A 13,743-nucleotide genomic window follows, 5' to 3' on the forward strand; every position below is an offset into this window, starting at 1 on the left:
AGATGAAGAGCTGTGGGTGGGGGATGTAACCTCCCAGAATGGCTGCCCTCGAGGTTCTCATGGAAAATGAAAGATTCTGTCCAGGCTGAAATTTCTCCTTGTTCTTGCCAGCTGGAGAAAACTCTCCAAACAGCCTTAAAACACTTAAATACAGTGTTAAGTCCTGCACATTTCTTCTTCTTCGCCAGCAAATGTTCGACGAACACTTTATAGATATAAGCCTTTATTATTTCAAATAATGAACTACATAGTTAAACCCTTCAAGCCTCACTGAGTCCATTATAAATCCCCTGTTTCTGCAAAGAGTAATGTTCCACTAAAATGTTAACCTTTGTACAGGAGAAACTGGTTTTCTGGCATAAAACTGTTCAAATAGATACAATACTCAAAAACAAAAGAATTTATTGTATTTCCTGTTCCATCGTATGTGAACACAGTATCTCAATGTAAATGCAAAAAATCAAAATAGCTGTGTCCAAAATCTCTACCGTTCTCTAGGGCACTAACTACAGTTAACTTCTAAAGGTGTGAGATTGTGAATAGATGTTTTCTGGACCCTATTTTGTGCAATCATTATATCCAATAATGCATTGTGGAAAGTGGCGTTCAACCTATGCTCCCTAAGCAATTAATATATCCCATCATCTTTTGCAATTGCATGTGATAAACTAGAAAAGATGCAAATTATTTCCAAAAAAGTGTTTAAAAATAAGTGATAGTTATTTTTCAACCAGTGCAGACACTGGCCTGGTACATATTTATTATGTGGCACCTTCTAAAGCACATCAGCTCAATGTCCAAAAGCAGATATTCACCCCATCAGTAAGTGCACTAAGAAGTAATCATAAATAGTGAGTAGCCAATCGTGAAAGAGTGTGTGATTTAGACACAACCCATGTTTCTTGTGTCGAACAAAAATAGTGCAAAAACAGTGATCCCCCCTCACCAGGACTAATAAAGTTTTCTTCTTCTACATGTTATCCAGAAACATGTTGCTGAAGACCTGACAGTTGGCTATTTGCGGGATCAGCAGTGACTACGAAGAAGATGGGGTTGGGGTGGGGGTGGTGATGGTGGGGGTAATTGAAGTTGGCGGCACAGCATCCCAAAACCAGCGTTTGGCACTCAATTAGTACGCCTGGCAGCACTGCGGCACCAGCAGCTAGATCCATTGTGTACATGCACATGTTGTGCTAACACCCAACGCACACAGTTCAACAAAGAATTGAACAGACACAGCCCCACAGCCCCCCCCCCCCCCCAACCCCACTTTCTCTTGGCTGCTATCTCACTCACATAAACAGAATGAGAGAGAGAGAGAGAGAGAGACAACAAAACCCTCAGACTGCCGCACTTACACAGCATCTCTGTCTGAGCCATTTCCAGATGAATAAGGCAGAATACCAAGTGCCCCACTTATACACTACGCAGAGACAAATAGACCAGTCAATCACTGCAGGCTGCAGCAGAATAACAAATGCTTTCTGGTGATAGTGTGCGTGTGTGTGTGTGTGTGTACAGGACAGCTGTTTTTCTATTTTCCCAGTGCCTTGAATGCATCAGTGTGCATAAACAAGGTAGTACATTTTGCAAAATCCCAAATTGGAAGTGATGTGTTTTATGTATCGTCTGAGTGCCACATGTTTCCTGTCAACGATGACAAAAAAGGAGACTCTTGTACTATAGGAACACACTTGATGCAAAACACTTGTGAAGAGGGCTTTGTTTTTAAAACATTGAAGCCATGCCAGAATGCTCCTTCTGAGGGTTTACGACACCCATGGCGGGTTTTATTTCTATATGCAATTTGCTCTGAGTAGATCTGACCAATGCGAGAGGTCACTGTAGAGGTGCCTTTCGCTAAATTGAGATAGCTACTCATGAGAATTCAAACCATGGCTCCTGACTTCCTGGCACCATATCTTTAAATAGCTTTTATGCACTACTGATTTTTAGCAAATTGAACTGCCGAATTTGCTGAACAAGGCCGCAAAAACAAAACAAAAAAATTGTAATCTTCCTTTCGCACCAACTACACCAACACCACGACTAACAACTTTTTTCAGAAGGAAGTTTGTGGTCAAGGATTGTTTTTTGTTTGTTTGTTTTTTTAAAATAGGTATTTGTGGTGGAAATGTGCCGAGGGTTTTTCAAAATCTTGGGTAAATGACAAGAGCATGGGAGGAAAAGGGGCTGATTTTACACAAGACTGCTTGTTTCATCACTGTCCGTTAAGTGTTTTAAGCATGAATTTAATGAGCAAAGCTGATCTAAAATATAATTGTATCCATTTGCGAGAGACAGCTTCAGTGGCTCGTCAATGCCCCTCACAGCAGACATTTAGGAGTCAATAAAACACAAACCCCTTAACAAATGTCTGAAAGTTTGATGAGGGTGAACTACAGGGCAGGAAGCTTTAAATAATGCCTGAGAACACATGTCCTCAACACCAACTCTTGCTATGAGGATCAGCGTTTAGCGATTTTAATCCCGTCTGAAACCTTCCCTTAAAGCAGGAAAATGCAACTTTTCCATCGGATACATTTAAGGATGTGCAGATTAACTGAATTTGTTTTGGCCTTCAGGATAATATGACACACCATTGAAATGTAATATACTTAATGCATGCACATTCTGCGTGTGATCACCCTACTAACATGACGAGCATCAGATGTAGAGCTACAGTGTAAAGGTGTGCAGTAAGATGTTTTTGACAAGAATCTCAAGATTCATATTTATAGGAAACAGTATAGGACAACAACCTACCCACTTTAAACTAGAATGACACAGAATCACACATTTTGTAGGGCAATATAGTGTTAATAATACAAGATCATAAGGAGTATTTGACATACAAAACATAGAATTACTGCATTATAAAGTGCATGTAAATATGTTAGCTCACCTGAAGTTTTAAAGTTGAGCTATCACACTGAGATAATGCAACTGCATCTACTCTTATTGTGGGGGCCATTTGGCAGCAGAAGGTGGTTTAGTGCTTGAGCTCCATGTTAACCCCAACTCAGGGTAACAAGCCACAGTATACCTCTAGTCCAGACTAAACCCTAGACTAGAGTATACAAGGGTATATTATGTCCTTGATTGAGGTCTACTCATTGTGTAGAGTTTGTTTTAAGATGGATCACGAGAAGCACTTCCCACTACCTTGGTTACTTACTGTTCATGGCCTGTGTTTGTAGGTCAACACTAAATGGAGCAATACTAGTGAGAAAAAAAGATATACCCTAAAATGATTTTAACAGTGGCTCACACTGACAAACATTGTCCCCATCTTGAATGAATACCAGGAGAAATGTCCAACAGCTACAGCATTATGGGATAATTATTTCAATTTCCATCCCCACAGAAACCAACCTTTACTCCTCTTTGGATTTGAGATATGACTCATTTCAGTTTTATAACACTTAGGATATAATGTATGTATGGACAGTGTCATAAATGTTCATCACATGGTTTGTTGAGTCACCATTCTGTTCATACACCTTCAATGAAGCCACAGAAGGATGTAAATGATACAGCTCTTCGTTTTTTGTCTCTGCAAAAGTGGTTTGGCAGTACAAAGGAAATGATGGTCGATTCTCTACAGGGAATTTTTTTTTCGATTAATTTCAGTTACCTCGAAGGCAAAAGAAGGGCAGGTGGCTATTTTGGTCTACGGTAGGAGATGTGCCCTTGTCCATGGGTCTGTGAACAAAAGCTGCGAAAACAGACGTCCTGACAGCAGCGGGGATACGCTCATACCTCTGACAAATAGCAGCATTCTGGAAAAGGAAAAAAAAAAATTCCTACCTTGGCGTCATGAGAGAACTCAATGAAAATTCACAGAAGGTTTCTGTCTTGAGGAAAGGTTGTTGATTCCGTGATTACACAAGCCCAGAAAAGGCTCAAAGATTCGCAAAAGCAGAAAAGACAAGAGAGAAAAAGATAACAGGAGGGAGCCGGGGAGTCGAACTCGGGTCAGGCTCTCAAGGGCAAGAGACGAATCGTGTTTGTCAGCATTGTGAAGTGAGAGAAATTAATAAACGATGACAAATACGACAGAGCAGCTGCTGTGTGGAAGGAAAGGACTAACACAGCTCTAACCAAGCGTTCACATCGTGCAAGAGGCTGACATACCGACGTGTGACACATCTTAAAAAAACAATATAGAGAAAATGTCCCAGATCAGTATCAGAGGATAGGAATGTCAGTTTGAATTTGTTTTGTTAAATCTGCATTTTAGAAATCTGCCCTGAGAGAATCAGAGGTCAGACATGTGTCCCACTGGGTCTCTTTACAAGAATCCGATCATGATCTGATTTCTGGTGTTACCTGGTGAAAAACAAAAGAAAATCATGACACGCAGCAAGAGAATAGTCGCCTTTTGACTTTTTATATTGCACATGACTACAGATGAAGGAAAGAAATACAATAAATGGACTCAAGTAGTTTTTTGTTTTTAAGTAAGACAGATATCCGATATCCCGACCAGTTATCAGATTTTTATGGCTTTGTAAATGCCCCGTGTTGTATGGCAGCCTCTTATCCACAACAAACAGTAGAAGTTGCGAAATGGCACAGTGAGACAACATTTAACAGCAGCTAGTAAACCGATATCGCCAATATTGCATTGTATGCAAATTACTAGGAAAGTGCAGTCGTTGAGTGTGTAATTCTCATTGACTTTAATATAATTTAGAAGCAAAAGATGAACTGGTTAATCATTCTCAATTGCAGAAACAATCAACTGTACATTTTATGAATTTGCTCATATGAATTTTAAGCTGCTGGTAAGATCTTCTCCACTCACACTTTGTGTATTCTCCAAAAACACACACCTGGTGCCGCACACACTCTCACATATGAAACCAGCACAGCAGAGCTCAGCGGCCCTAACTCTAATCCAGAACATGAACAACTGGATTGATCCTGTTTTGATAAACAAACTATCCGTCTTGCTATCCCAGATTGGCTGTCACAAGAGGTCGGACAATACTTGCTCTTGCTTCGCTCTCACCAAAATCCCAATGGTATCATAAAAATACACAAAAAAAAGTCAAATCCACATGTTAAAGAAAATTTCCGGCAAACAACGTGAATAGAAAGTAGCTAATTTCAATGCCAACCACAGTAATTGTGATCTATTATGTGCTCAATATACATTCTCCTACTCATAAACCATAATCCAAGTTCCATATTTCATCAATAAAATAAACTAGAAATGTTACACACTTGGCAAATATGTCTCCTCCTCTTTATTTATAACTTTCTGCCAAACCACCCAGCAAGTGACCATATGGCAGCGACCGTAGATCGGCCGTTCCCCTCACAGCAAGTGTCAGCCGCACGGATCCTCTGGCACTGGTGACACATGCTGTGATGGCAGTGCCAGACGACCCGGACTCTGAGCAACCCATCCAGAATTGCAATCCATGGCAATTAATGTGGACAAGAATTGTCTTCTCTCCTTGTCCACTGATGTCTTCATTGGCTTTCTAACATGGATGAGTTTGTGTTGTCTGCTTGATACACGGACACATTGCTGCTTGGACAACGACTCAACAACAAAAAACACTTGCAGGTATTTTGGGTGCTGGCACCAGGCAATCTCACTAGCACTCTCCACTCACACACATTTATATGGTTTGCAAAAAAAAAAAAAAAAAGGTTGACTTACGGTCGTTGCAAAATGAACCTCCATAGGACGTCATGGTGCAGTCGCAGGTGAAGCCCTCCCACTGTTGGAGACACACCCCCTGATGGTAGCAGGACTCCTCCGTACAGGTGGTACTGGGTCCTATGGGGATCGTCAACATCGCGAGTCAGTAGGGAAGGCCTTGCTTACTTATTTATTTGACCTTGAGAATTGGAAGGTGGTCAAAGGTGGATGGGGAACTGTCAAGGTTTATTGCTGTCAGGTAATACAGGACAAATAAATTAAAAAAAAACACAAAACAGTATCTCTTATTTTAACCACTGAAGCATTTAACTCCTTGCAGGTTTCTTAATAGACTTTTTCATATTTTTGGGGAGGGAAAGCTAATTATGGAGCAACAACGAAGAGGAAAAGGGGATTGTTCTCTAAACTAACTGTTAATCATGACTTTGACTAACTGGTATCGTGAGTTGTGTACAGGTGTCTTCTTGCATATGCTACATGATGTGGCCCAGGATATCAGTTATACTGGTATAGTGATGACATAATTGAGCAGCAACCGAATTCACGCATTCACAAGTAGTTAAAAGTAAAAGTTACAATTAGATTCAGCACATAAGATCCTTGAGACTCATTTTCACTTAAAGGAAAATTATGAAGGTAGACATAACTTTAACTTGTATCTGGTTTAATTGCTTAAAGAATTTCTAGGACCTTTGGCAAGAGCAGGAACTTAAGGCCTTAAGGTCAAAAACAAAGTTAGATAAGGTCACGGCTAGGCCACTGAAAGTAAACAAAGGTACAGAGGTGCGGAATTCATGTCATTTAGTGTTGTCAAAAGGAAAGGAGCACACTTCAGTCTCACAGATGACTAACCACATTAAATCATCAATTAGAAAACCCACTCTTGACATTACTCATCAGAATGCTGCTTGACAGAGACAGATTTGCATTCATATTTTAATGCTTTATCGGCCACTTATTTGTGAATGCATATGAAAATAATAAAGCTCTTCTCCCCTTCAATCAAACCCAACACGTTCCTACCAACAGCTACACTGAGCCAATAAATATCTGATGTGGGTCTCGTGTCGAGACGAGATAATTATTTTAAAAATAACATGCGGCAACTGTCGAGTGGGTTGGGATTCTCATTAAAATCTAAATCGAACACAAACATTTCCAAAAACCCACAGTTTAGTGCCAACAAATATGTTCCCCAGTAGATAAACAGACATGGAACTATGTTGTTCACAACTACTTCAATTCAATCTCCCATTAAGGCTAAGAATATAAAAAAAATTTTGTTTAAAAAAAAAAAAAAAGCCAACAGTTTTTGTTTTTTGGTTGGAAATGTCAACTTCTATTCAACATTCTTTCTTTCCCCCTAACCTTTCAGTGGATATGTGCTAGGCTAATTGCTAATTAATCACCCACTGATAAAAACTTTCGTTTAGGAACTAATTACTCATGTCACAACAAAATGACAAACATTCTCAGGCCTCGTTCTCCTTTTGTCAAATACTACCTGACAATTTTGAGCTACTCTGTTCAATGGAGCGTTCCATCTGCTGTGATTTCCAAAAATGTCAGGAGAAATCCTCAAAAGAAAGAAAGGAAATAGGCTGGAAGAGTAAAGAAATGTCATGCAATCACCTGTGTATACAAATAACACCTGTGTTTGATTGATAACATCTGTGTTTGATAGATAACATCTGTTCCCACATGGCTTTATATCAATCTAACCCAAATCCACAACTGTGCCTGTTAAAATTGGTTTATTGAGTGTATGTCTTTTTAAAATACCTTATTATATTCGGCTTCTATGGAACTTTTGCCCCATTAAATAATTAATGTGCTTACAGTTATACATTTAGAATACACATATGCTGCAACACCTTTACTTTGACTCTCTGGAGGTCCCACTGGGCCCCTCCCAGTGCATAGCCTGCTCTTTTTTCCTCTGTACATGCATTTTGTGACCGTGCAAGACATAGTGCTACATCTTTCCACAAATAATCACCCATTGACGTTGTTTTATGTGTGCTATATCAATTTTTGCATTTCCTCATCACCTTGGCTAGCTGTTTGTCAGACGTTGTCTGTTGCTCATGGCAATATTGACCTTTTTCTTTATGAAACATGTCCGATACACACCCTCAGAAGGAAAAAAAGTCCTGCTTGAGTGATGTTGAGGAAAAGCCAAACTCCAAAACCAGCAAGAAAAGACCAGGATGGAGAAGGGACTTCTTGGTTCCTGTGGAGCCTTTGATTTATAACCATATCACCCACCCTGTACTTTAGAGTTAGCAGAGCTAAGGGAACGTGCTAAATGTTTTCTTAGCTTCTTAGGGTCCTTTAAACAGATGTTTAACTTAACTTTGCCAGATTCAAGCAGAGGGTAGACCAGGAAAAAAAATCTGTGGCAAAGCATCAAGGTGAGATATTACAAGGCTAAAGCCAAAAAGAGAAAAGTGAATGGGTCTGAACCCACAACCTTTCCATTTTATATTCTAATGGACAAGTTAATGGGTGATAGGCCCCCTTTTGGCAAACGCAGGTTTGAATCAGATCAATTTCCAATCAAACTGATGCTAATGAGATTTTTTTTTTAAAACAAACATGCACATGTGAACATGACTAATGACCTCAAAAGCAAGTCAGATAAGATCTTAGCGTGTCAAGTCTCATCAACAATGGATTTTCAGTCTTTAATCAAGAAATCCAAAAGTGGTGATGTCAGCATTTTTACAACTAATTATGTATTAAATCAATGTTTTTTTTGTCCCCCATTAGTATTAACCAGACATTAATCTTTTTACAGAGACAGTTTTTGCTTTAAATCTTTTAATCTAAAGGGGCATTTTTAGGTCATTTTATAACTTTTTTGCTTTTTTTTTTATTACATCTGGTCAATTGCAAACCAGAAGATTGTGCCATTACAGAATGTAGTGCGTTTTACCAAGATGGAACTAAAATAAATGTTTCCCTGATCTTATTTGCCATTGAGTAACATCACTGTTCTCCACTGCTTGGTTTTTCTCTCCACCACAAGTCTTAAATAATATATCTAAATAATATATTTAAGTGTTTTTTAGCGTGCTTCTACAACAGCACTGACTCAGAACGTGATTAATAAGGGTTGTTTATGGTGATTAATCAATCTTATTTTTTTCTCCTGATGGAGCAAAAGCCCCAGATGCAACTTTCCATTTAAAACTTATGGTCTATCCCACAATTAACTCAGGTTAGCATCCATTTCACGTGGAGTCAATATAACGTTAAAAACAGCCAAATAAGGCTCAAAGAGCGGCAATGGGGATCTGTCCTTAATAGAAAAATAATAATTAAAAGAAAACAGGAGTGCTGCAATGGTGTTGCTGCTGCAATGAGTCGGTGACCTCAGACTCTAGAGCAGGGGTGGGCAAATCCAGTCCTCAAGGGCCGGATTCAAGCCAGACTTTTTGTCCTACAGGTAAACACTTTCACCCAATGTTCCATTTACCTTGGTGAAAGCATTTCCTGCCTGGTAGGATGCAAATCCCATCTTGAATTCAACCCTCGAGGACTGGATTTGACCTCCTCTGATGGGCAAGTCCAATCCATAAAGGCAGGAATCCAGCCAGGATTTGCCCACCGCTGCTCTAGAGGAGCCACCAAGTGATGGGAGGGACCCCAAATCTGGCATTTTACTCAAGATTAGCTACTTCACTGGAAAGGTCTTCAGATGTGGTGGTAAACTGTGCAAAGAAACCGCTACTTCGAGATCAATGGGGCAAAAAATCCGAGATTAGATTCAAGCTTTGATGTCATGTTCATCTCTTCACTAAACGATGCTAAAATTAACCACGTGCACCGAATGTTAGGTGATTATGAACCTATTATCTTTGTAAACAGTCCTTAGTCATCCTTAATTAAGAAGAAGGTTCCCTGAAGTTTGTAATTCCCATGGATAACAGGAATGTTCGATGCTACGTTTAGCATAATGTAACCCTCACTTCCGTCCTCTACTCACCGTCACAGCCTCGATCCACCTGGCCCACCCTGTGGAGGGCATCCGCGATCAGGTCGGGCAGTCTCCCATTCAAGTCTACCGAGGCCAGACAGCCCTGGTAGCCATCCCGGGATGCGATCAGCTTGGGCAGATTGCTATACATGTTTTTCGTCACGCCACCGATGTACAGCTCCCCTGCAAAACAGATGTGTTGAAAGTGAAGATTAAGTTTATAACCTAAACAAAATTGCCATCCCTCTGTCTATTGATCGATCATGGTTTTAGCAAGCACAATAATGAGAATCAATCCTAATATTAAAAACAAAAGGAAAATGATTGTCCGTGTGAAGACACATGTCCACACACAACATTCCACTCTGGACATCCAGTCTGGGCCCAGTTGGTTGTGGTTTACATTAGGCCACTAGTTGGCAACAAAGCTATGTTTACAATAATCTACAAAGGTTGATAAACAGAAGAGAAAAAGGTGATAAATTGTTTTAAGAAAAAAAATAAGACATATCTAATATCTTTGATTTCATATTTATATGCATGACCATGAGGATTTAATGAGATTGTCGCAGAATTTTATGAAGAAATTCCTTTTTAAATTTTTTAAGCACTTTTTTGCATATTTTGGCATCATTTTTCAAAAAGTTATTGTGCTCAAACACATTAAAAGTGACTACTGTGCAAAAAAATAAAAAAAATGAAAAAAAATAAAAGAGTGGCCACCCTGTAAATATGCATTAATCTGCCTTTTGATCACAAGGCACTTTTGAATGTTAATTAAAATGCTAATTTTGCAAACAATGCAACAGAGGAAAGCATGGTAAACACCAAAGAGTCATGCTTCTAAAAAGAATCCACTTTGCCACAAGTGACCGGTGTGACCACAACATGCTCCTGTTGTCTCATCTTTATCATTAGACAATGCAATTTAATTGTTTATTTGTTAATTGAATTCAACAGCTGGATTGGTGTGTTTGCTTAGTTTGTGGTGGGTTAAAGTGTATTTGGAGCATTTAAAAGCTGAAAACACTAAATGTTGATGGCGGGGAAGCTATCCCCCACAGTACTTTTGTCACTGCAGAAGTGCTGAGAAGACGTTTAGATGATTATTAAAAAAAAATCCTTCAGCTGAAAAATAGATTGTACAGTAAAAGGTCTAGGGGAGAGGAATTGACAATTGAAGGATTTTCTCTGCAAGCATGTCAAGTCGAGGGACAAAGAGGACCGATGTCCTTGTGCCCTTCATTCAGCAGCAGCGTTGAGTAAAGCACATGGTGATCTTGAGAATTCAGCAAATATGAGTTTCAGCACTCGCAAACAATTAAATTGTCTGTTTCCTAAAAAGAAATATCCGTTTGCTCCTCAGCCCAATTATTTTCCCTCTCAGACTGGTGACAGCACGTCAGGCGAGGTGATGAAAAACAACGCGGCCTTTGAAGTTCTGTAAGTGCACGTGAATGAGGAGCCTGAAGTGGAGTCATCTTCATCATCAACCCCCACCACCAAGCTTTGAGCATTAAACTCAAACATTAAAAGAGGGACATCCTGTGCCATGCCACTCTCAGTGCTCACACATGTATTGAACATGTCAGAACTAACATGTTAGTGCAGTTAAATTAATTTGATTATAAAACAAAAAACCTTCAATGAATGACCGTGCAGTGACGGCGCTCCAACGCTGTCAGCAAAACATATTGGAACAACTTTGAAGCATGAACGAATCCAAACTGGAACAACTGATAAACACGAAGTCATTTTCTTGCACAGCGGGAGGGAGGGACCAATTCAACGCACTGCTTCTGGATTTAAGGGGCAACCTCAGCGCCAAGCTAACATGAAGGTCAAGATTCCTCTGAAGGCCTATCAACAAAACCTTAGCGAAACTATGCATGTGCTTTAGCGACAGACAGAAGGATGGAGGAACAGACCAACAGATAGATAGATGGATAGACAGACAGCAGACATACGGATGGATAGATAGCCAGACAGTCAGTGACAGACAGTGACAAACAGACAGACAGGCAGACGCGGGGTTAATCATATGTGGACTTTGTGTAATGGAATGAGTCGATGATGTTTGTCGACTTCTCCCCAGAATTAATGAGTGCTTGACACTTCATATTTCCCAGCCAAGGTTCCATCATAATATAATCAATAGAACAAATTCATTAGCTGTCCAGCTGACTGATGTGCCTGAGCTGCGGGGACCATTTAGGAGACGCAGAATTATTAGCGCAGAGTTATTAAGCAAAGGACAAACCTGAAAAGACTTAAGGAATGAGAGAAAGTTGCAGGCTGGGCTGAAACACACCAAGGCGCGAGGCGTGCTGCTTATCGGTGGACTTAACGGTTGGAGGAAATTAATAAACATGCATTGCAGGCACGGCCAAAGACCCTGGCTCTTATTGTGCTGTGATTGGTTTAATCTGAATTACAGATTTCTGCAGTTGCTCACTCCTGTCTTCAGGTTTCTGTGCAGCATCCATTAGAGCTTATTAAAGAACCACCACGGAGATCTATTCCGAACATAAAACGCAGCTATTATTAGCTCTGATTTGAACACATCTGAGCAACATTTTGCACAAAAATGTCTTTTTCCATATAAAATTTACCGGTGCATTCACCAGCACTCGAGTGTCATGAGTTTTTTCAGGGTCCTGTTTTCGTGTTTGTGTATGTCAAGATCATATTCCTATTTCAGAAACCAGGGTACACCATTATAGAGAAACCAGGTTTGACTAAATCATACATTCAAGTTTGAATAAACATGGAATAAACACAGTAGAGCTCACTTGATCTGACATGTTTTGAGCTCAGAGCGATCGTAGGCCTATTTTATAAACATCATGGAATGAAATCATGTTTTGCAGGCAGAGAAAAATTTGGGTTTTAAGATTGGTCCCGTTTTTGTCATCATTTTGCTCTGGTTGTGACCTTGGTGCCATGGCGACCATAAAAGATGTTTTGGCGGCCAGTTCAGCCCTTTTAGGATTTTTTAAACCAAAACGGTCAAGGAAAGAAAAACACAACCAAGAATCTGTGCATCCTGACTGAGGGAGTGGGCCACGAAGAAGGGGCTGAAGATTGGTTGATCTGATATGACAACGACATGTTACTGGTTTACAGCGAGCCGGTTAAAGTGAAGAGTACACATTTTTGCTCCAGTCTCCGTGTCCCAGCGTGGCCGCTACTGCAGCAGTGATGACGAATGCACCCCAGGCTCACGAGCTCAGATAAATTCAGTAAATCGGACCAATTACTGTACAGTCTCTCCGAGATCAGCCAACCCTCTCTAACGGTCCCGTAATGACTTCTCAGGGGCCACTGGGAAGCAATGGGACGACACGATACAACCCGCACAAGGGCTTTCGAAAAGACTGAAGTAACACGGTGATTACACATTTGCACGCTGCAGTCCACGTTTTTAAATGTCTTTAAATCCCGACCCCCAAGACCAGAACTATGGTCTATGAGCCATGGGAGACGTGGGTAGTGATTCAACAGCCAATGAGGGGTACAGAAGAGTAGAGCCTTGGGATTTATTTTATTTATTGACAATTTTGCAGATTTGCTGATTGGAACAACCCACAACCTCAATGACCATCCTTAAAAATGTTTCGGTTATAATTATTTGAATAATTAAAGTTTTTTCCCCCCATCACACAGCTTGAAATTTCAAACGTCAACAGTAATAAAATATTAAAAACAATCCAAAACGCAACATTTTTTTTTTTTAATAAATTGAGGCTATGAACAGTTGACAAATTGCCCTTGATGGCTAAATAATATCCTTCTGTCTCCTGCCAACTCCTTGGAAAACAAACCAGTTTCATAAACCGCTTTATTAATAAACTCTGCATCTGTCATCCATCTTTATGGAGTTACCTTCCCTTCTGTCCTTGGTTTAACTGGCAGAAATTGCATGACTACTGAGGCGAAACGCAAAACAAACCCAGACGGGTCTTGAATTTTGCTGCTTGTCTCATAGGCAGGGATGAAACAATGGCGGGAAGATGCAGTAATCATGTGATTGCTAATTACCGAGGCTCTCTGATCCAGGAGGATGCCACGACAAGAGGAC

The 13,743-nt window shown here is 40.1% G+C and overlaps 1 protein-coding gene across 12 annotated transcripts in view; it reads right to left on the minus strand.

Annotated features, from left to right (window-relative positions):
- nrxn2b (neurexin 2b) overlaps positions 1-13,743 on the minus strand; it is a 457,955-nt gene that overhangs the window by 204,142 nt on the left and 240,070 nt on the right. For all 12 annotated transcript variants that reach the window (XM_029839775.1, XM_029839769.1, XM_029839776.1 and 9 more), the window contains 2 exons: positions 9,672-9,845; positions 5,678-5,797 (listed from right to left, as the gene is read on the minus strand). In XM_029839775.1, the coding sequence (XP_029695635.1) occupies positions 5,678-5,797; positions 9,672-9,845 (294 nt within the window). The remainder of the gene's footprint in view (positions 1-5,677; positions 5,798-9,671; positions 9,846-13,743) is intronic.

This window comes from Takifugu rubripes, chromosome 8 (genome assembly GCF_901000725.2).
Source record: "Takifugu rubripes chromosome 8, fTakRub1.2, whole genome shotgun sequence".
NCBI lineage: Eukaryota > Metazoa > Chordata > Actinopteri > Tetraodontiformes > Tetraodontidae > Takifugu > Takifugu rubripes.